This window comes from Canis aureus, chromosome 3 (genome assembly GCF_053574225.1).
Source record: "Canis aureus isolate CA01 chromosome 3, VMU_Caureus_v.1.0, whole genome shotgun sequence".
Lineage (NCBI taxonomy): Eukaryota > Metazoa > Chordata > Mammalia > Carnivora > Canidae > Canis > Canis aureus.
Window position 1 is genome coordinate 38,495,424 of NC_135613.1, and position 21,883 is coordinate 38,517,306.

The window sequence follows — 21,883 nt, forward strand, 5'->3', positions numbered from 1 at the left end:
ACTAATTTCAGAAAGGAAGTGATGGAAGCTGTGTGACCTTGGACAACATATCTCAATCTCTTCAACATTAAAGGGTATGATAGTGATATCTCCTATGAGGCTACTGTGTGATAGGTGAGGGGATGTTTGTAAAGCCTCTAGCACAGCTCCTAGGACTGAAAGCCCTCAGACAGGACACTTTGTCTAGAGTCTTAAAAGAGTACAGAGAAACAGGAAGTGAGCGCTGGGGGAGGGATCAGGTTTCGCTATCATATTTCATTACGGGTAAGACTATGAGCTGAACTATTAATTTATGTATGTCTTAGAAAAAGCATTGCCAATTAAGCTATGATAAGACACATTCTAATTGGTTCAAGTTTATTTTATTTTGTTAATACTGAAAAATCTTTTAGACATAAGTAGATATGATTTAGATATATTTTTAATGAAAATCTCTTCTAAATAAGTCTAGATATAGACTTATATATTTAAATCACATATTGCCCTTGGGTGTATGTAAAAAGGAAATACAAGCAGAATACATGGGTGAAAGTATTACCAAGACTTCTTCACACTTGGAGTGGTTCACCTCTTCCCCAGCACTTTTGGACTGAGCTGTTGATGCGTTTTGCACACAATATTGTCAACTGAGCCCTTGAGAGAGTCTCAGAATACAGCATTTCTTAAAAGAATGCTGTTGTCTTGGGAAGATTCTCTCAGCCTGCTGGTATCAATTTGCAAATTCTGATGTTGGTGCCATTTTTTTATTCTGCTAGAAGGCATGAGTAGAAGTTTTCCAGAAAACAACTGCAATTCACATTTTTTCCTCTAAAGGTCCACAGATGGTTTGTTGACTAAAACACCAATGACTGTGGTCACCAGTCATCTTACCCCAGAATAACCAAGGGCCTCCAGGCAAGCCATGCAACTATGGCATTACTAGAGCCTGGCAATCTGATGTCGTGGGTTGTAAGGCATGCCCTGATTTCTGGGATGTTAAATATTAAGTTCCAGGAGTGTGCATCTTGGAACACGTGAAATATGGCAGTAGGGAAATTCTGGGAATCAGAGGTTCTCAGATCTTTGTTTTATTCCTTCTTTGCCACAGCTAGCTTGCTGCTGCAGAAAACTTTCAAGCATTGGCAGAGACCTTAGGAATAATCTTGTTGTATCCTCTTACTTCACAGGTAAGAAAACGGAAGTGCAGAGAAGGGTTGTGACTTAAATCACTCTTCACCCTGCACTCTAAGCTGCATTGTTTCCTATGGGGGAAGGGTAATTGCAGAAGAGTATCCATCATTGGCAGTCCTTTGGTGTCCTGTCCTAGAAGCAACTTGGTTCAGGGCACCTTGGTGGTTGAGTGGATTAAGCATCTGTCTTTGGCTCAGGTCATGATCCTGGAGTTCTGGAATCAAGCTCTGAGTTGGGCTCCCTGCTCCATGGGAAGTCGGCTTCTCACTCTTCCTCTGCCCCATCCCCTGCTCTTCCTTTCTCTTTCTCTCCCGCAAATAAATAAAATCTGAAGAAGAAGAAGAAGAAGAAGAAGAAGAAGAAGAAGAAGAAGAAGGAGAAAGAGAAAGAAGAAGAAGAAGAAAGAAGAAGAAGAAGAAGAAGAAGAAGAAGAAGAAGAAGGAGAAAGAGAAAGAAGAAGAAGAAGAAAGAAGAAGAAGAAGAAGAAGAAGAAGGAGAAAGAGAAAGAAGAAGAAGAAGAAAGAAGAAGAAGAAGAAAGAAGGAGAAAGAGAAAGAAGAAGAAGAAGAAAGAAGAAGAAGAAAGAAGGAGAAAGAAGAAGAAGAAGAAGAAGAAGAAGAAGAAGAAGAAGAAAGAAGAAGAAGAAGAAGAAGAAGAAGAAGAAGAAGAAGAAGAAGAAAGAAGAAGAAGAAAGAAGAAGAAGAAGAAAGAAGAAGAAGAAAGAAGAAGAAGAAAGAAGAAGAAGAAGAAGAAGAAGAAGAAGAAGAAGAAGAAGAAGAAGAAGAAGAAGAAGAAGAAAGAAGAAGAAGAAAGAAGAAGAAGAAGAAAGAAGAAGAAGGAGGAGGAGCTCCTTGGTGTTCTCTAATGGCTCACTGTCTATTCTGGGCATTTCCAACCGTTTTAGTTCTTCTTGGCCAGTAACTCCAAAACCAAATGTCCTCTCTTCTTGAATGCCTTTTCCAAGAGACACTTTTACCCCTTGCTCCCATTCCTAACTCCCCAGGTAGGTAATTGCCCTAGGGTTTTAGTTTTAGTTCCTATTTTTCTCATGGAAGTCATCATATTGTTAAATGTGAATTTATTTGCTTTTAAAAAAAACTCTTTTTTAAAAAAAGATTTTATTTATTTATTGAGACACACAGAGACAGAGACAGAGATACAGAGAGAGAGAGAGAGGCAGAGACACAGGCAGAGGGAGAAGGAGGCTCCACACTGGGAGCCCGACATTGGACTCGATCCCAGGTCTCCAGGATCACACCCCTGGCTGCAGGCAGCGCTAAACCACTGTGCCACCGGGGCTGCCCTAAAAAAACCCTCTTTTTTTAATGGAAAATTTCAAACATAGACAAAGTAAATAAAATAGTCTAGTGAACTTCTGGGTACCCATCGTCCAGCTTCCACAGTTACAAACATCCTGTTATCCCTGATCTTTCCATATCTTGCCTCACTCTCTACTCTAACTAGTTTTTTTTTAATACTTTTTTTTTTCATTTAATGTGAAGTTTACATGTAATGAAATGCACTGTTACCAATGGGTATGCTTGTGCAATCCACACATTTATCAAGGTTTTGAACATTTCTATTTCTCCAGAGAGTTTTCTCATGTCCTTTCATGGTTAGGCTTCCTCCTGACCCCTACCTCTCCACCCTCCAGGCAAGCTTAAGCCAGTTATTTTCCTTCATAAATTATTTTGCATCCTGTTAGCTTAGAACTTCACAGAAATGCAATCATACAGTTGGTACTCTTTTATGGCCAGTTCCTTTCATTTGACATACTTTCTATGAGATTCATTCATGTCGCTACATATATCAGTACTTCATTCTTTTTTTAATGACTAATATTCCCTTGTATGGGTACACCACAGTTTGTTTATCCATTCTTGTGTTAATAGGCATTTGGGTTGTTTCCAGTTTGGAGCTATTAACAATAAAGCTTCTATGAATTTTCACATACAAATCATTTTTGTATGTGAACACATATTTCTATTTATCTTGGATTAATACCTAGGAATGAATTGCTGGGTCATAGTGTAGATGTACAATTTTACAAAATGATTATACTATTTTACATTCCCAGCAGGAATATAAGAGAGATCAGCTGCTCTACATTATCTCCAACGTTTATTGTCAATCTCTTTCATTTTAGCTGTTCTAAGTGTTAGATAGTGGTATCTCACTGTGGTTTCAATTTGCATTTCTTTGGTAACTAATGATGTTGAGCAACTTTTCATGGATTTATTGGCCACTCATGTGCCTTCTTTTATGAGGTATCCAAGCTTTTCGCCTATTTTAAAAAATCGGAACTTTGTTTTTTTCATTAAAAAATAAAAATATTTTTTATACAGATATGTTTTATATTTCTTTCCACTCTATGCTTGCCTACTCATATTCTTTTTTTTTAAGATTTTTATTTTTTTATTCATGAGATACAGAAAGAGAGAGAGAGAGAGAGGCAGAGACACAGGCAGAGGGAGAAGCAGGCTCCATGAAGGAAGCCTGACGTGGGACTCGATCCTGGGTCTCCAGGATCACAACCTGGGCTGAAGGCGACGCTAAACCGCTGAGCCACCTGGGCTGCCCAACCTATTCATTTTCTTAGTGTCTATTTAATGAAGTCTATTTTATCAGAATTTTATTTTGTGGTTATTTCCACGTCCTGTACTATTTTCTTACATACTATGTCTATCACTAGGCTATGAATTCCTAGAGGAAAAGAATGTGAACATTTTTTATCTTGTGCCTTCGGCCTCCAGCACTGATCCTCATCCATGAGTATATCTGGGAGCCAGGAGGAGGAAATATATATTCTTTTTTCTGCCTATTGTCTCTTTGAGGAATCATCCCCAACCCTCATTACTCAGTTTTTCTGGTTCAGGTGAATATTGCCTCTTTTTAATCCATCCCTACGGATGAATACTTGGCCAAAACTGGGACAATTAAAGCTTTGCCCAACAGTCTTAAAAGAAATAGGAGCATGGAGAGACACTCATCACCTTCCATCAATATTCATAAGGACATTATAAGGCTAAAGCAATTGTTGGCCATCTTTGCTATTCCATGAATTGATGCTACTTGAGTATGAAGTCAACACAGGAATTAAGACATAAAACATGGAGAATAAATATCCTTGAAGATATAATTTATATCCCTGGATACAGCCTTTCCTAAAGTTTACCTACCTTTTGAACTGCTAAAATATATGAGATGATAAGTTGCCTTTTGCTTTGTTTGTATACTTGTTATTTGTTTAGTCAAGTCTGAGTTGTATTTTTATTTCTTACAACCCAAAGATTCCTGTCTAGTATACTCCTTAATAATGTTACACCCTGGGCATCCCTGGTGGCTCAGCAGTTTAGTGCCACCTTTAACCCCCGGGGTGTGATCCTGGAGACCCAGGATCGAGTCCCACTTCGGGTTCCCTGCATGGAGCCTGCTTCTCCCTCTGCCTGTGTTTCTGCCTCTCTCTCTCTCTCTCTCTCTCTCTCTCTGTGCCTCTCATGAATAAATAAATGAAATCTTTAAAAAAGAATAATAATAATGTTATATCTGGCTCTCTGCTCCTCCCTGTTTGACAGACAGCCACATCTGGTGCAGTGCCAGCTGAGTCCCTGAGACACAATGGTGAAGGTCGGAGTGAACGGATTTGGCCATATTGGGCACGTGGTCACCAGGGCTGCTTTTAACTCTGGCAAAGTGGATATTGTTGCCATCAATGACCCCTTCATTGATCTCAACTACATGGTGTACATGTTCCAGTATGATTCTACCCACGGCAAATTCCACGGCACAGTCAAGGCTGAGAACGGGAAACTTGTCATCGGTGGGAAGTCCATCTCCATCTTCCAGGAGCGAGATCCCGCCAACATCAAATGGGATGATGCTGGTGCTGAGTATGTTGTGGAGTCCACTGGGGTCTTCACCACCATGGAGAAGGCTGGGGCTTACTTGAAGGGTGGGGCCAAGAGGGTCATCATCTCTGCCCCTTCTGCTGATGCCCCCATGTTTGTAATGGGCGTGAACCACGAGAAGTATGACAACTCCCTCAAGATTGTCAGCAATGCCTCCTGCACCACCAACTGCTTGGCTCCCCTAGCCAAAGTCATCCATGACCACTTCGGCATCGTGGAGGGCCTCATGACCACCGTCCATGCCATCACTGCTACCCAGAAGACCGTGGACGGCCCCTCTGGGAAGCTGTGGTGTGAAGGCCGAGGGGCTCCCCAGAACATCATCCCTGCATCCACTGGCGCCGCCAAGGCTGTGAGCAAGGTCATCCCTGAGCTGAATGGGAAGCTCACTGGCATGGCCTTCCGTGTCCCCACCCCCAATGTGTCAGTTGTGGATCTGACCTGCCGCCTGGAGAAAGCTGCCAAATATGACGACATCAAGAAGGTAGTGAAGCAGGCATCGGAGGGCCCCCCTCAAGGGCATCCTGGACTACACTGAGGACCAGGTTGTCTCCTGTAACTTCAACAGTGACACCCACTCTTCCACCTTCGTTGCCGGGGCTGGCATTGTCCTCATTGACCACTTCGTCAAGCTCATTTCCTGGTATGACAATGAACTCAGCTACAGCAACTGGGTGGTGGACCTCATGGTCCACATGGCCTCCAAGGAGTAAGAGCCTCCTGGACTACCAGCTCCAGCAAGAACAAGAGAAAGAGAGAGACCCTCAGCTGCTGGGGAGTCTCTGCCCCAACTTAATCCCCCAACACACTGAGAATCTCCTGACCTCCAATTTACATCCTAGACCCCGAGGAAGGGGAGGGGCTTGGGGAGCCCTACCTTGTCATGTACCATCAATAAAGTATGCTGTACCCAGCCAAAAATTAAAAAAAATTAAAAAAAAATAATGTTCTACCCTTACCGCTAAGTCCCCATAACATTTTCCACAGCTCCAGAAGTCTTTTGGGAAGTGAAGAAGTCAGGATAGATACCAATACTTGTAAGTTCTAAAAGTATATACACCATAAAGCAGGAGTCCTGATTCTATATGTTCTATAGTAGTATTGAAAGTCACAAATTTTTTTTATCATGATATAAACTGAAGACAAAATTCATTACCAACTCACATCATGAAAAGACCTACCATTATCATATCTGAGTGTATCTTTCTTCCCACCATCATTTAATTTCTACACATTGTCATTGGTAATATTTGATAAGTGGATTAAAAAATGAATCCTCGAAAAGAGCAAATTAATCACCTTTCTTTCAGTAGTGGGACATTTGTCAAATGAATTTTGTAGTAGAACTTGTGTCAAATTGAAAAAGTAGAGTTGTTCTTGTTAAAGTTGTATGTATGTGTTTATATCTGTGTATATGTGCCTGTACATAAGTATATTTGTGTGTGTGCATCTGTGTGTCTATATATATGTGCATTTGTTTATATGTCAGTGGTATAAAGTGAGTATGAACCTCTATGTGTACCCGTGTATATATCTGGGGGTACATATGTCTGTGTGATTTGTGTCTAGATCTCCATGCGACTAGATTTGTGTCTGTGGGTATATGTCTGTGCACCATATTATGGTTTAGTTTACATTTGTGTATGTCTGTTGATGGATGTGTGGTATATGATATGAGTTTTTGTGTGCATGTCCATATGTGTCTGTGTGCTCTGTGTGTAGTGTGGATAGATGTCTACCTGTGTTTGTACAGTTATGTGCGTGTGCTGGTGCATCTGTGTGTGAGTCTGTGGGTATGTGTCGTGTGACTGTACGTGTACATGTGCTAGCATGCATGCCTGATGGAGACAGTGAGGGTGAACAAAGCTACCAAAACTCTGTTTTATACATGGTGCAAATTGGGAAAAGTTGACCTCTCTGGTGGGCAGAGCAGCTTCACAGGCACAGAGTTTGACTAGCAGAATGGATACTGGATTTCAGCCCTGACGAGTCCACTCATCTGGTGTCTAGGGGAAAAGAACAATTTGGCACTGAAGGCCAGGAAGTTCATTTTATCTCTCCTCTGCCCTGTAGGAACCTTCCCATAGAATCTAGTCTGAAAACTACCCAAACCAATGTTCTCTAATGCTTTCCAAATGACGTGATTCTAGAGAAGTTCATGGCACGCTTCCTCCAAACAAAGTCCACATACTGCACAGGTGCCAGGGTCCTCCTTCTTTTCCTCATCCCCTGAGGCCTTGAGCATGCACTTGAAGTGCTGCCTCCCACCTCTCTTTTGGCCTTGTCATCATCTCATGGCCCTAGATTCTTCTTCCATTTGCTGCCTTGCTGCATAAAAACACTGGGGTTTAGGGATGCGCATTGTTGTTATGGTGTATCACACAGTTTACACTTTTATTAAACTGACTCGACCAAGAGGCTGTGGGGTTGTGATCAGGTGGTGTTAGCGGAGAAAGATACAGATGGTGTAGAACTGGTTTCAACGGTGAGTGAGGTCTTGGAACTGGGAAGTGGGTGAGCAGCTCAAACCCAGAGGGGAGAACTGGGGCTGTGGGTTGAAACCAGTGAGATTACTAGGGCTTGCTTCATCAGAAGCCTTTAGATCAGCATGAGCTTCTCCACCCACTTTATCTCCTCTAGAGAAACTCCCTCTTTGGCAGCTTGACGTGTGGTCTTGTGATAGATGACCTTGGGCATGTTGTTCCACTGTTGTGAGCCTTCCCCTCTCCAGCAGCAATCCCTGCCCCCCATGCATGGGGCTTTGGGAGGAACTGAGACCACAGGAACACAGGTCTCAATCTTTCCTCCCCCCTAGTACTTTGTACCCCCTCTTTTTCTCACTGGCCTTAGGGTGCCCACAGCATTTCATCTGTGCTTTTACTATAGCAGCAGCTCTAGCCTAGCACTTAGCCAGGGCTCAGTATTCAGTAGATGTTTGCTGAGTGAAGAAGCCAGGCAGCCAGAGGGCAGGTAATAAGGAGTAAGTGAAGAATAAAGTAAGTTGGAGTGTTTTCCTGTCTTTGGAAATGAGCTCTTGGCATCCTTCAGAGATGAAGGCTGAACAGACTAATGATTTTGTATATAAAATGTGGCTCTAAGTGGTGGTCAGAGTGGAGGTAGGCCCTTCTAGAAAGCGGTTTCCCCTTATTGACCACCTGTTTAGGCTCCAAAGAACTATTACAGTTACTTTCCTCCTGAGATGACAGGTGTAGATTGTGTATGCTGTGGCACCTGTTCCTGCCAGAGGAGCAAGTTTAAGGGAGGTTTAAAGGAGCCTAAGTCAAAAATGAAAGAAAGGAAGAAAGGCCAGAGAAAACAAGTTTCATTAGTAGTGAAGGACCCAGTTGGTAAGTAAGGGCCGTCACTGCCATAATTATATACCAGTTACATACCTGCTCTTACAGGGCACTGTGCTAATTGCTGAGAGTATAAAGTAGAAGGTGTGGTTCTTGCCCGTCAGAGGCTTCCAATCTAGGGAATGGAAATGGATAGAAGACCAAGCACTGTGGAGCAGTTGCTACCTGTTTGGAACTGGGACAAATGTTTTAGGTTATATCTCATGAAGTTAATATTGTTCTTCTCCAAGGAAACTAAAATACAGAGAGGCTAAGAAACTTCTTCTAGGTCACCCAGCAAACAGACAGAACTGGGAAAAGAGTCCTGGTCTGTCTGGCTCTAGCAGCCTATTTACACTTTTTACAGGCAAGCCTGTAAAAAAGAGAATTCGCTCTACAAGGGTGCTAGGTTCAGTGCCACACGAGCAGTAGATAATTATTGTTGTAGGAGTCTAGAGGAGATATATTGAGGCCTCAAGCAGAAGTGGAAACTTGGCAGAGGAATAGGACTCCATCTAGATGCTGAAGACAGAATATGAACCCAATAAAAGAAGAAGGAAGGGGGCAACCTTCAAGGTGGAAGGAGGCATAGCATGTGCAAAGGTGGGAGGTAGGGAAAATTTCACCTTCTGGGGTTGTGGAGTACTGGAGAGAGCACAGCCTGCTTCAAACTTACTAACAGCCTTAGGCCAGCCACCTGATCTCCCTGGGCCTCAGTTTCCCTATCTGTATAATGGTTGTGAGAATAGCTTACTTCACAGGATTGTTGAAGACCTGAGATTATGTATGTAAATCACCTGTTTCCTTAAGATCATCAATCTAAGTTACACCTTAATCTAAATCTGTTCCTTCCCTGAGAGTATCCTACTTTCCTTTCTACTTGCAATTGAAACAATTATATATCTGCGTGCTTATTTATTGAATGTCTGTTTCATGACTGTAAGTTCTGTGAGGACAGGGACAACATGTGTTCTTCTCAACACCATCTCTTTAGTGCCTAGAACAGTAGGCACTCAGTGTATCTTTATTAGATGAATGAATACATGAATGTCTGAATGAAAACATGAATTCATAAGTAAAAGAACAACTATTTCTGTGCTGTGACTCTAAGGATCTCAGGGAAAATTTGTCTTTTCTCTAGTGAGGGGGCGGGCTGCTAATGCAGGAAAAGCTTCCAGAGAATGCCATTAGAGAGTCACAAGGCCTTCACGGGTCATCAGAGAGAACACCAGGTCTCCTGCATGCCTCCTGGTCCTCTACATATCTCTCTTGGAGCAGGAAGGAAATTACACAAACTTCCAGTTCAGCTGGTTCCAGGGTTTCACAACCCATTTCTTTCTGTCTTGCTTAAATCCGTGGTGCTGCTTTTCCATTGTGACTTGTGATGTACCTAGTGCACAGTGACTCTGCATGATCCCTATGTTGCCCGGCAATAACTCTGAGGGGGTGTCTAGACTTTCCAATAATCGAGTCTTCTGATCCAGTGCAATGCAATAACCCCTTATGTAGAGTTAGAGAGGAAGAAAGGGGATATAAACAGATGCACTGATAACTACTAGGCATTTGATATATTCTATGAATTCCATGGTAGAAGAATAAGGACAGGGATATGAAGCATACAGAGGAGGGTATATGGCTTTGCCTGAGGTGATGCAATGTATGCACAGTTGGATAATATTTACAGCTTTCAAAATATGACTATGGGTATCATCTCATCTTAATCTCTGCATCCATGGAAAACTGGATGTATGGATAACATTTGCATTGTTATTTGTTCCTAATACATGGGGAAACTGAGGCAACTAGAGGTGGTCCAAGATATAGATCTGGTTTCACCTGCAGATATAAACTCACTACCCAGTCTCATTACTCTGTTTAGGGATCTGTTTTTGCGCCACACTGTCATGCACTCATGACCTTTACATTGGTCAACAGTGTGCATGTGCCTGCAACGTCACAATCTCCCATCTTCTGTAATGTAGTTTCAATGCTTTTGTGGTGGAACATCAATATTAAAAAAAAAATCAAGGGCCACATTACCCCTTTGCTTGCTTAGTAAATTTTTTTGAAATGTGGTCACATCCACATGTTTACTATTGTCTATGGCTATTTTTGCACCATGAAGTAGAGTTGAGTAGTTAAAGCAGAAATTATAGGACTCACAAAGTCTAAAATATTTAATATTTGGTCCTATATGGAAAAAGCTTGCCATCCCTAGAAGAATAAATGGAATGGAATGGAAGTAAATGGAAAAAAAAAAAAACAGAATTCATTCATTCATAACAGGAAGTGGGTCATAATTGAAATTAAGACTGAGAATTGGTCTCAGAATTACACCTCTGTCACTTGGCTGGATGACCTTGAACAAGTTATACTCTCTGGGGATCTATCACCTTGGAGAGTTGCTGTAGGATTTGCACGAGGTAAGGTGTATTTATCAGTTATGATTAGGTTTGGCCCCATATGACAGAAAACACAGAATGAAAGTGTCTTGCACAAGACAGCAGTTTATTTATTTCATGTGGAAGTGGGCAGTGGGTGTTGGTCTGGTGGGTCATGCTTCAACAGCCCCAGCCTTCTCACCCTGTCGCTTTGCTGTACATGGGTTTTATTCTCGAGGTCCTCTCATGGTCCAAAATAGCTTCTGGAGCTCTCACCACAGTGCTATTACTGCTGTTACTACTAAGAGTAGTAATGATAATAAGAGGAAACAATACAAAAATCAAATACAAAAAGCCTAGAAACAGAGACATACATAAAGTCCGGACAACAAATCCACATTAATTCAAGCCTAATGAGACCTCCTGCTATAGCTCATGAGGCAACAAATGCATTTCACGTATTCTATTCCTGGGGTACACTGGGGAAGATCTAGAAGCCACTTGTTATATGTATTCAGCATCTAACACTTTACAAAGTGTTTCTGTAACTATTACCTTATTTGCTCTTCACAGTACTCTAAAAAGGTTAAGATGAACAGGTCTTAATATTATTATTCCTATTGTACACTAGAAACCAGCCAGGTGCTAAGTAATCAGATCCCAGTACCTCCTATCTTCCCAAAGAGTCCATGGTTATATATCTTTGGATATTTGTTGGAAATGAAAAGGGAGCAATCCTGATGTAGAAGAAAGAAAATGACCCCCAAACAGGACCCCTACCCATTGTAGCTAATCGTATGGCCTCAGCTTCACTGACTCAGTATCCTGGCTTGTAAGACAAAAATAAGAGCATCTGTTGATTTTTGGGGTTGTTGTAAGGACAGCAGTGACTGCAATGCACATGGCAAATAGGTCAGTCCAGGGAGATCACTGCTATGACCTAGGCTTACCTCTTATATCTGCTGTGTCCTTGGAAACTCGCTTCCTTCTACTGGGCCTCAGTTTACTTTTCTAGGAAAGCAAAGGTTCTGGATTCATGGACTTGCTAAACCACCTTCCAAATCGCAGTCCCATCACAGCCCAGGAAACAACTCAGATTGTAAACCAGGTTGGAACACTCCCTCCGGTTCCCTGGTAGCTCCTTGTGTGTTTCAGAACAAGCTAAAAACGTTTCTGACTCTTCGCATCTGTAAAAAGGGATAGTTAGTACCTAGCTTGTTGGAAAGGCAAGCGTCCCGAGGATTAAATAGGGGTGTGTGTGTGTGTCCACGGCCCCCAGATTGTAACCGGCGCAAAGGCAGGTACTATCTGCTTTGTAGGTTTTTTTTTTTTTTTTTTTTTTTGCTTTGTAGGTTTGAGGACTGTCACACCACTTCAGAGGGCTGACCCCAGGATTAGATGGATAAATTCATGTAAAGTATCAGAAACAAGACCTGGCACAAATTAAGCATTCAGTAAATACTAATATTGTTATTAATTACATCCGCCTACAAACAGTCCCGGCCTTTAGTACGAGAAGTGGTTGTAGGATACACACGAGACACGCGTGCAACACAGGTCGTTGCGGAGAGTTAGGGCGGGTGAGCTCTGCGCCTTTAAAAGTCCAAGAGCCGGGAGGAGCCGCGGCGAGGCAGAGGCGGGGGGGAGGGGCCGCGGGAGGCGGGGCGGGCGCGCGGGCCAATCCCTGGCGCGGTTCAAAGGACCAATCGGGGCGCGCTTTACAGGGGCCGCGCCCGGCGGGGGCGGGGCCGGGGCGGGGGCGGGGCTCAGCCGCCGCCTGCCCCGCCCCCGGCCCCGCCCCCAGCCCCGCCCCCGGGGACCGCCCTGCCCCGCTCGGTGCAGCTCGGCGCGGCCACCTGCAGAGCCCCGCTAGCTAAAATGTAATTTCAGATTGGACAAGTAAGTGACCCTCCTCCCAGTCCCACGTGTGCAGCAGGGGCTTTTGCAGAAGCGCAGGCTCGCGGCGCCTACGGTCTCCAACCCAAGCGCGCACGCGGCCCCAGCCCCCCTCCGGGTTCCCGCAGTCGCCGCCTCTTGCTCCTCTTCCTCCTCCTCCTCTTCCTCCTCCTCCTCCTCCTCCAGCCGCCTAAGTGTCGTGCCAGCCGGGCCTCGGCTCCCGGGACGCTGTAGAGTTCCTGGTGTCCTCTCCCGGGTGAGGCGTGTGGCCGCTCTAGGGAAGGGTCGACCTTGACTGCATCCCCGGAGGCTGCATGACCCGGGTCCCCTCCGGCCCTGACCAGTTCCCTGTGTTCACTCCACTTTCCTCCCTCCGGACCCTTATTTTAAGATATTTTTTTTCCCCCAGGCAGATTTGAGTTTTTAATAAAAATCTTGCTACCTAAGAGGTTTTTCTTGTTTTTTTTTTTTTTTTTTGTTTTGTTTTTGGGGGGGGTTTGTTTTGTTTTGTTTTGTTTTGTTTTCTAAAGGCCAGGGCTGCTTGTAATTTTAAAAAGCTTTCAGCAGCACGTGATAATGGTTGGGGTGCATTTTAGGGTAGATGGTATATAATGCTGTTTGGTTGCAGTTCTCCAGGGTAGGGAAGGCCTAGGAGTTATCTTTCCATTTTAATTCATTTCCCTTCTTTTAAGGATTGACAAGATGCAAAATGGTGAATTTCCCTAATCATTGGCTGTTTTCCACGAAAGCACTTCTCCTGTCCTAACTAATTTCATCCCTAAATTAAAGGGTTAGTCATTACCAAGCTATGGGAGAGCATTAGGTTAATTTTTAAAATAGGAGAGCTGGAGGGAGGAAGTGATTACACTTTCGAATTGCAGATCAGTAAGAAAGAAGGCACGTCTTCTGTAGGTTTGTGGCTATTCTACAGATGGTACAGTTTTGCTTTTTATTTGCTTTTCTCTCTTTTTTTTTTTTTAATGATCCACCAATGTATATCCTGATTTTTTTTTTTTTTTTCCACGTTTTATGTTGCCAGCTGGGTCTTGTAGCCTTCTGACTACCTCCTGGTCTTCTGGGAGTCTCCTGTTCATGAGACCGTATGCCTGGCTCTTGACCTCATGATGGTTGGCCTGGCTCTTGGAGGGATCAGCTGAGGAGGACTGTTGATTAAGGATGATGGGGGAACAGACCAGAGAGGGTGAGAAAGGCCTAGAGATTGATTTTGAGGGGAAGGGAGCCGGGGAGCCTCCCTTCGTGGATTTGGAAATCAAAACATGTGTATTGGGAGAAGGGAATAACCCAGAGGGTGGAGATCTGTGTCTTTCTGGATGAAATTAAGAAGTTTACTGGGAGGAGACTGGGCTTTCTTCCAGACTGTGTTAATTTTTGCTGTGGGCCTTGTCTTTTCCTGGAATCTGGTTCCCTTTCCCTAACCTTTCACTTAGTTCAAATCACAGTCAATTACCAGCTGGTTTTGAAAACAGTTTTGAGGTAATGAATCTTGTCCAGTCAGAGTAGGGACCCCCGGCCTTCCGCCAGGGGATTTGAAATAATTGTTTTACCAGAATGGACTACAGAGATCATTTAACCTCACCTGCCCATCTCTTTAGAAGGAGAAATACAGAATCAACCCAGCTGGTGATGTAAGGGGTCATCCAAACCAGTTCTTCTACTCATTCATTGGTTCCCTGATCTTGTGGCATGTATTTTGGGCCTGGTACCGTGGCAGGCTCTGGGACAGTAAAGATGAAAAGACTTGGTCTCTGCTTTTTAGTCTTTCAGTCTGCTTATATCTAGTCCAATGAGGGAGAGGACACGATACTGAGATCAGTGCTGTGGCAAGGTATGTGGGAAATTCTCAGGAATTGGAAGAAGGGCATTTGGCCCAGTGTGGGGTTTTGTGGAAAACCTTCCCAGAGGAGATAATACCCGAGCTGAATTTCAAAGCTTCAGTATGAGTAGGCTGGGGAAGGATAAAAGGGAAGGGGATTATCTGACTTGGGAACAGCGTGTGCAAAACTTTATCACCTGGCACATTGTTGACTAGTATGGCTGGATAGATAGGATGAGATGGGAAATCACCAGAAAGGAGGCTGGGGAAGGTGAAAAGGCCAGATCAGGGAGGGTCAGATGAGTCATAGTGAATTTGAAGTGTATCTCCAGAGCAATCAGGAGCTGTCTGAAAGTGACACAAATTTTGTTTTAGAAAGTTAATTCTGGCCAAAAGGTGGAAAGGGAATTGGAGAGGTGAAGACAGGAGAGAGGCTTTTATAATACAAGTGAGAGATAGATTAGGGTAACAGTTCTGAGGCTGGAGAGAGAGAGAAAGAGAGAAATGAGAGTACAGTTGACCCCAGAACACAAGTTTGAATGCAGGTCCACTTATGCATGGATTTTTTTTTTACTGTACTGCATTTTTTTTACTGTAAATGCATTTTCTCTTCCTCAGTGTTTTCTTAACATTTTCTTCTCTCTAATTTTATTGTAAGAATACGGTGTATAGTATGTATAACATGCAAAATATGTGTTAATCGACGATGTTTTTTGGTGAGGTCTCTCCTTAATAGTAGGCTGTTAGAAAATTAAGGATTTGGGGAGTCAAAAGTTATACACAGATTTTTGACATTGTAGGAGCCCTTGTATTGTTCAAAGGTTGGCTGTAGAAAGGTTAGGAATTGACGAAAGAGAGCAGTTACGGTGCCATCAGGAAAAAGGCATTCCCAACTGGAGTTTTTTTTTTCAACAGCTTTGTTGAGGTATGCTTGCCATACAATAAACTGTGTATATTTAAAATGTCTGATACAAGATGTTTTGACATATGTTTGTATCTGTGAAACCATCATCACAGTTGAGACAAAGAACACTTACAATACCCATAAGGATTTCTCATGCTCCTTTGTAATCCCTGCCCTCTCTGTGGGGTTCCCACACTCACCCCCCAGCAACCATTGATCTACTTTCTGTCCCTAAAGATTATTTTAGGGTTTTATTTGTGGGGCCATACAATATATATCTTTTTTTGCATGGTGGCTTTTACTTAGCATAATCATCTTAAGACTTGGCCATGTTGAGTGTGCACACATAGTTCATCATTCCTTTTATACATTGTATGATTATACCATAGTTGATTTATCTGTTGAGAGGTGTTTGTGGATTATTTGCTGCTTTTGTGGCTACTGTAAGTAAAGCTGCTATGACTATTCATATACATGTCTGTGTATGGACATATGTTTTCATACGCCCATACCTAGAAGTGGAATGGCTTAGTTCACATTGCAGGTATATGTTTAACTTTTTAAGAAACCATATTTCAAAGTGATGTGATGGCTGGGAGAAATAAGTCAATCAGAGAAAGACAGTTGTTATATGGTCTCATATGCGGAATGCGTGGAGAATCATAGGAAAACTGAACGGGAAGTCATCAGAGAGGGAGGCAAACCATAAGAGACTCTTAACTATAGGAAATAAACTGAGGGTTGCTGGGGGCGAGGTGGGTGGAGGAATAGGGTAACCGAGTGATGGGCATTAAGGAGGCACATGATGTGATGAGCACTGGGTGTTATATGCAACTGATGAATTGTTGAACTCTACATCAGAAACTAATGATGTACTACTATATATGTTGGCTAATTGAATTAAAAAAAAAGTGTGCCATTTTACATTCCCTTCAGTGGTATGTGAAACTTCCAATTGCTCTAGCACTTGGTATAGTCCCTTTTTAAAAAATTTTATCCATTCTAATATGTGGAGACCTCTTTCTGGGGGGTTTTAATGTACATTCCCCTAATGACTAATATTTTCAAGCTTCTTGTCATGTGCTTACTTGCTCATATATATTACCTATATCTTCTTGGGTGAGGTATTTATGAAATCTTTTGTTCATTTGTTAACAAAAAAAAAAAAAAAGAAAAAAAAGACTTTGCTTACTAAGTTTTGAGAGCTTTTTACGTACTCATTACAATTTCCTTATCTCCCCTGTGATTTATGAATATTTTCTCCCATGTTGTGGCATGGCTTACCATTTCTTTTTTTTTTTTTTTTTGGCTTACCATTTCTTAACAGTGTCTTTTCACAAGCAGAGTTCTCAGTTTTGATGAAGTCTAATTTGTCAGTTTGTAATCTTGATGATGTCTGCTTTATCAATTTATTCTTTTATAGATCACAGTATTGGTAATTGTGTCTAAGAAGTCATGACTAGCCTGAGCTCTCAAATATTTTGTTTCTTTTTTTTTAAGAAGCTTGATTGTTTTGGTTTTACATTAAATTCACAATCCATTTTGTTATTTTTTTTTTTTTTTTTAAAGATTTTATTTATTTATTCATGATAGTTACACAGAGAGAGACAGAGAGGCAGAGACACAGGCAGAGGGAGAAGCAGGCTCCATGCACCGGGAGCCCGACGTGGGATTCGATCCCGGGTCTCCAGGATCGCGCCCCGGGCCAAAGGCAGGCGCCAAACCGCTGCGCCACCCAGGGATCCCTCATTTTGTTATTTTAAGTTAATCTGTAGCACCAGATATGGAACAAAGTTAATTTTTTCACACATGTCATTAATATTTCCTGCACCATTTGCTGAGAAGCCTATCCTTTCTCCATTGTGCCTTTGGTTAAAACCAACTGTCTACATATACATGTAGGTCCATTTCTGGATGTTTTATTTTGTTCCAGTGATCTCTTTGTTTTAATGCCAATACCACATCATTTTGATGACTGTAGTCATCAAGTATTGAAGTCAGGTAGAGTAGGTCCTTCATCTTCAAAAGTTGTTTTGGTTATTCTTGGTCATTACATTTCCATATTAACTTAATAGTCATTTGTCAATTTCAGAAAAAAAAGGCCCGTTTAGATTTTAATTGGAATTTCATTGAATCTATATGTTAATTTGGGGGCAAATTGACATCTTTAAGATTGAGTGTTCTGATCCATGGACAGTGTATCTGTTTATTTACTTAGGTCTTCCGTAATTTTTCTCAGCAATGTTTTGTAGCTTTCAGTAACTAGATCCTGAACATCTTTGTCAGATTATCTATCGGCATTTCATATTTTATGATGCCATTGTGAATGAAATTATCTTCTAAAATTTAGCTTCCAGTTTGTTGCTGCTTGTGTATTGGTCATGTATCCTGCAATCTTGCTAAGCTACTTATCAGTTCTAATAGCTTTTTTGTAGATGCCATCAGATTTTCTAGGTAGGTGATCATGCTGTCTGTAAATAAATGACAGTTTATGTCTTTCAATGTAGATGCCTTTTATTTCATTTTCTTGCTATAGTGCACTGGCTAGAACCATTATTCACTGTTGCAAGGAAGTGATGAGGGCAGACACCTTGTCTTGTTTCTGATTTTAGGGAGAAACATCTTTTCATCGTTAACTATGGTATATACTGGTTGAACATTTTTTGTGGAAACCTTTTGGGAAGGCTTAGGAAGTTCCAGTCTATTCCTTCTTTGCTGAGACATATTGTATTTTCTATTTTTGTTTTTTTTTTTTCTAAAATGAAGAATAAATGTTGTATTTTTGTCAGTTGCTTTTTTTTCTCTATTAAGATCTTTAAAAAAAGAACCTCAATATAATGAATTACATTCATTGATTTTTTTTGGATGTAAAATTTTGTATTCCTGAGATAAATCCCACTTTGTCATGTCCTATTATTACTTTTTTTTTATATTTAGTTGGATTTTATTTGCTAAAATTTAAGAATTTCTGCATCTATGTTGATAAATATTAATACAGTTTTGTTTCCTTGTATCGTTAAATTTTATTATCAAGATAATTCTGACCTCATAAAATGAGTTGGAAAATATTTACTCCAGTTTTTTTGAAGAGTTAGTATAGAATTGGTATTATTTCTTTCTTAAGTGCTTGGTAGAATTCACCTATGAATCTATGCCAGGAGTTTGTTTTTTGTGGAGAAGAGGGAGAACTCAATTTAGTATTATAAGGTTATTCAGATCAGTTTCTTCTTGAATGAAGTTTGATAATTTCTGTATTTTATTTTATTTTATTTTTTTTTAATTTCTGTATTTTAAAGAATTTGTACATACTAAATTACAATAGTCCCTCATCATTTTAATATCTATAGAATCTGTTGTGATTTCATCTCCCTCATTCCTAAAATAGATAACCCTAATATTGTTATCCTTTTTCTTTATTTTTCTGATCATTCTGTCCAGAAATCTATTAATTTTTTAGAAAGATTTTATTTATTTATTTAGGAGAGACAGAGAGGCAGAGACATAGGCAGAGGAAGCAGCAGGCTCCATACAGGAAGCCTGATGCGGAACTCGATCCCAGTACTCTGGGAATACGCCCTGGGCTGAAGTCAGATGCTCAACCACTGAGCCACTTAGGCATCCCACAAAAATCTATTAATTTTATAGATTATAGGTCTTCTAAAAAATCAGCTTTTGGTTTTATTTATTTTCTATATTCTCTCTCTTTTTTTTTAACTTACTGATTTCTCTAAAATTTTTTATTTCCTTTTTTCTGCTAACTTTGGGTTCCTTTTACTATTCTCTTTCCAATTTCTTAAGGTGAAAATTAAGATTATTTATTTGAGATGACTTTTCTAATAGGCATTTGATGCTATAAATTTATTGCTTCAAATGCATCCCATAACTTTTTCTATATGTTTATTTCCATTCAGTTAAAATACTTTGTTTTTTAAGATGTCTTCTTTGATCCATGTTAGATAGAAGTGTGTTATTCAGTTTCCAAATATTTGAGGACTTTCCACTTTTTATTATTGATTTACAATTTTGTTGTGGTCACAGAATGTACTTTGGTATGATTTGAATCCTTTTATTGTCTTGAGATTTGTTTTATGGCCCAGAATGTGATGTATCTTGGTAAATGTTCGGTGTGTACTCGAAAACAGTGCATGTTCTGCTCTTGTTGGGTAGGGTGCTTTTTACATATCAATTATGTCAACTTTATTAACTACTGATCCTTGCTGATTTTGTTTCTATGTACTGTATCAATTATTGAGAGAATGGTATTTGAATCCCTTAGGATAATTCTGAGTATAAGCATATTTCCTTACACTCCTATCATATTTTGCTTTATGTATTTTGACACACTGTTATTAGATGTGTTAATATTTGGGATTGTTAGGTAGTCTAGATGAATCATCCCTTTTATTATTTCTTGATTTCTGATAATATTTTTTGCTCAGAAATCTACTTAGTCATTATACCTGGTATTTTTTTTGCTCTAAAATCTGCTTAGTATGATAATGATTTAGCTTTCTTTTGAATGCTGTTTTATGGCAAATCTTTTTTTTTTTTTTTCTTTTTACTTTTAACCTATGTGTTTTTTATGTTTAAAGTGGGTTTCTTATAGGCAGCATATAGTTAGGCTGGGTAACTAAGTAAGGCTTGATAATTTCTGCTTTGTAATTGGGGTATTTATACTATATTTAATTTAATTATTCATATGGTTTGTTTTGAATATGCCATCTAGCTGTTTCTTTCTTTTCTATTTGTTCCATCTGTTCTTTGTTCTTTTTATTCTCTTCTTTCTGCCTCCTTTTGGATTAGGTTTTTTTTTTTTTATTTCATTTTTTTTCCTCCTTTATTGGCTTATTAGGCATAACTTTTTCTTTTTGTATTATTTTAATGGTTGCTTTAGGGTTTAGAGTATACATCTTTAATTTATCAGATTCAACTTTCAAATGGGATTATACCACTTAACATATAATACAGGAACCTTATAACAGTATGTTAATAATTCTTGCCTCCTGGCCTGTGTGCTACTGTTGTTTTATGTTGTACATTTTTCTTTTATATAGTTTTAAGCCCCATGATATGTGGTTATTTTAGTTTTTTTTTTTTTTTTGGTTATTTTAGTTTTAAGCAGTCAGTTATCTTTTTAAGACATGCAAGTAATTTTGAAAAAGTCTTTGTATGTACCCACATAGTTATCCTTGTGCTCTTCGTTGCATTTTATAGATCCAGATTTCCTTGTGCTATCATTTTTCTCCTCTGCTTCCTGTGATGCAGTTCTGCTGGTGATTTTTTTTTTTCCATCTTTTGTTTGTCTGAATTAGTCTTTAGTAAAGCTTCAGTTTTTTTTTTTTTTTTTTTGAGAAAGCTTCAGTTTTTAAAGTTCTTTTTTCACAAGGTACAGAATTTTAGATCTGAAGATTTTCTTTCAGTATTTCAAAGATCTTACTCTATTGTCTCATAGTTTACATTATTATTTCTGATGAGAAATCTGTTGTGCTTCTAATATTTATCTCTCTTTTGTGCCTATTGTCACCTCCCCTCCCCACAAACTACTTTTAAGATTTTTTTAATCATTGATTTTGAACAGTTTGAATCTGATGTTTGTTGGGTTAGTTTTCTTCATATTTCTTGTGCTTGGGGTTCCTTGATATTCTTGACTCTGTGGGTTTATAGTTTCCATCAAATTTGGAATATTTCTATCCATTATATCGTCACATATTGCTCCTGACCCGCTCTTTGGTCTTTCCTTCTGGGATTCCCATTTCACATATGTTATGCCACTTGAAGTTTTATTTATTTATTTATTTATTTATTTATTTATTTATTCATTCATTCATTCATTCATTCATTCATTCAAGACACAGAGAGCGAGGCAGAGACATAGGCAGAGAGAGAAACAGGCTTGATGCAGGGAGCCCAATGTGGGACTCTATCCTGGGACCCCAAGATCATGCCCTGGGCAGAAGGCAGGCACTCAACCACAGATCACCCAGGTGTCCCAACTTGAAGTTCTTTTGTTTGTTTGTTTTGTTTTGTTTTTTAACAGCTCACCAATGCTCTGTTTATATTTTAAAAAATCTTTTTTCTTTCTTTGTTAGTGGATAGTGTCTGTTATTGTATCTTGAAGGTCACTAATCTTTTTTTCCATGTTGTTCAATCCTATACAGTCAGTTTTTCATTGCAGATATCTTAGTTGTCATTTTTAGCATTTCAGCTTGAGTCTTTTTTACCTTCCATGTCTGAACTTTCAAGTTCAGTCTCTCCTCTAGCTTTCTGAACCTATGAAATACAGGTATCGTAGCTGTTTTAATATCTGTCTATTAATCCTATCAAATGTGTCAATTCTAGGTCAGTGCCCATTGATTTTTCTCATTCTGGGTAGTCTTTTCTTGCATCTTTGTGCACCTGGTAAATTTTGATTGAATAGCAGACATTGTATATTTTTACTTTGTTTGATGGTAGATA

General features: G+C 40.2%; 1 protein-coding gene, 1 long non-coding RNA gene and 1 pseudogene across 17 annotated transcripts in view; 2 read left to right on the top strand and 1 right to left on the bottom strand.

The window, feature by feature from the left end:
- The first annotated feature begins 4,773 nt into the window (after positions 1-4,773).
- Positions 4,774-5,939, top strand: LOC144305102 (glyceraldehyde-3-phosphate dehydrogenase pseudogene; annotated as a pseudogene).
- Positions 5,940-10,911: 4,972 nt separating this feature from the next.
- LOC144305114 (uncharacterized) lies at positions 10,912-12,419 on the bottom strand. Of its 2 annotated transcripts, none has more exons than XR_013372137.1 (3): positions 12,275-12,419; positions 11,744-11,980; positions 10,912-11,094 (listed from the first exon to the last, which is right to left on the bottom strand). It is a non-coding gene; the product is annotated as an uncharacterized LOC144305114 (long non-coding RNA). The 2 variants fall into 2 exon arrangements; XR_013372132.1 differs by having other exon boundaries at positions 12,256-12,419.
- A 168-nt stretch (positions 12,420-12,587) lies between these two features.
- Positions 12,588-21,883, top strand: part of FGGY (FGGY carbohydrate kinase domain containing) — a 413,890-nt gene continuing 404,594 nt past the window's right edge. The window contains exon 1 of one of the 15 annotated variants that reach the window (XM_077891975.1): positions 12,588-12,692. Coding sequence is in view for 6 of the 15 variants with exons in the window: in XM_077891989.1 (XP_077748115.1) it covers positions 13,866-13,890 (25 nt within the window). In the remaining 9 variants the exon portion in view is untranslated. Of the gene's footprint in view, positions 12,693-13,559; positions 13,624-13,741; positions 13,891-14,382; positions 14,536-21,883 lie in introns of those variants that run through there. The other 14 variants (XM_077891990.1, XM_077891976.1, XM_077891991.1 and 11 more) reach the window with 14 other exon arrangements.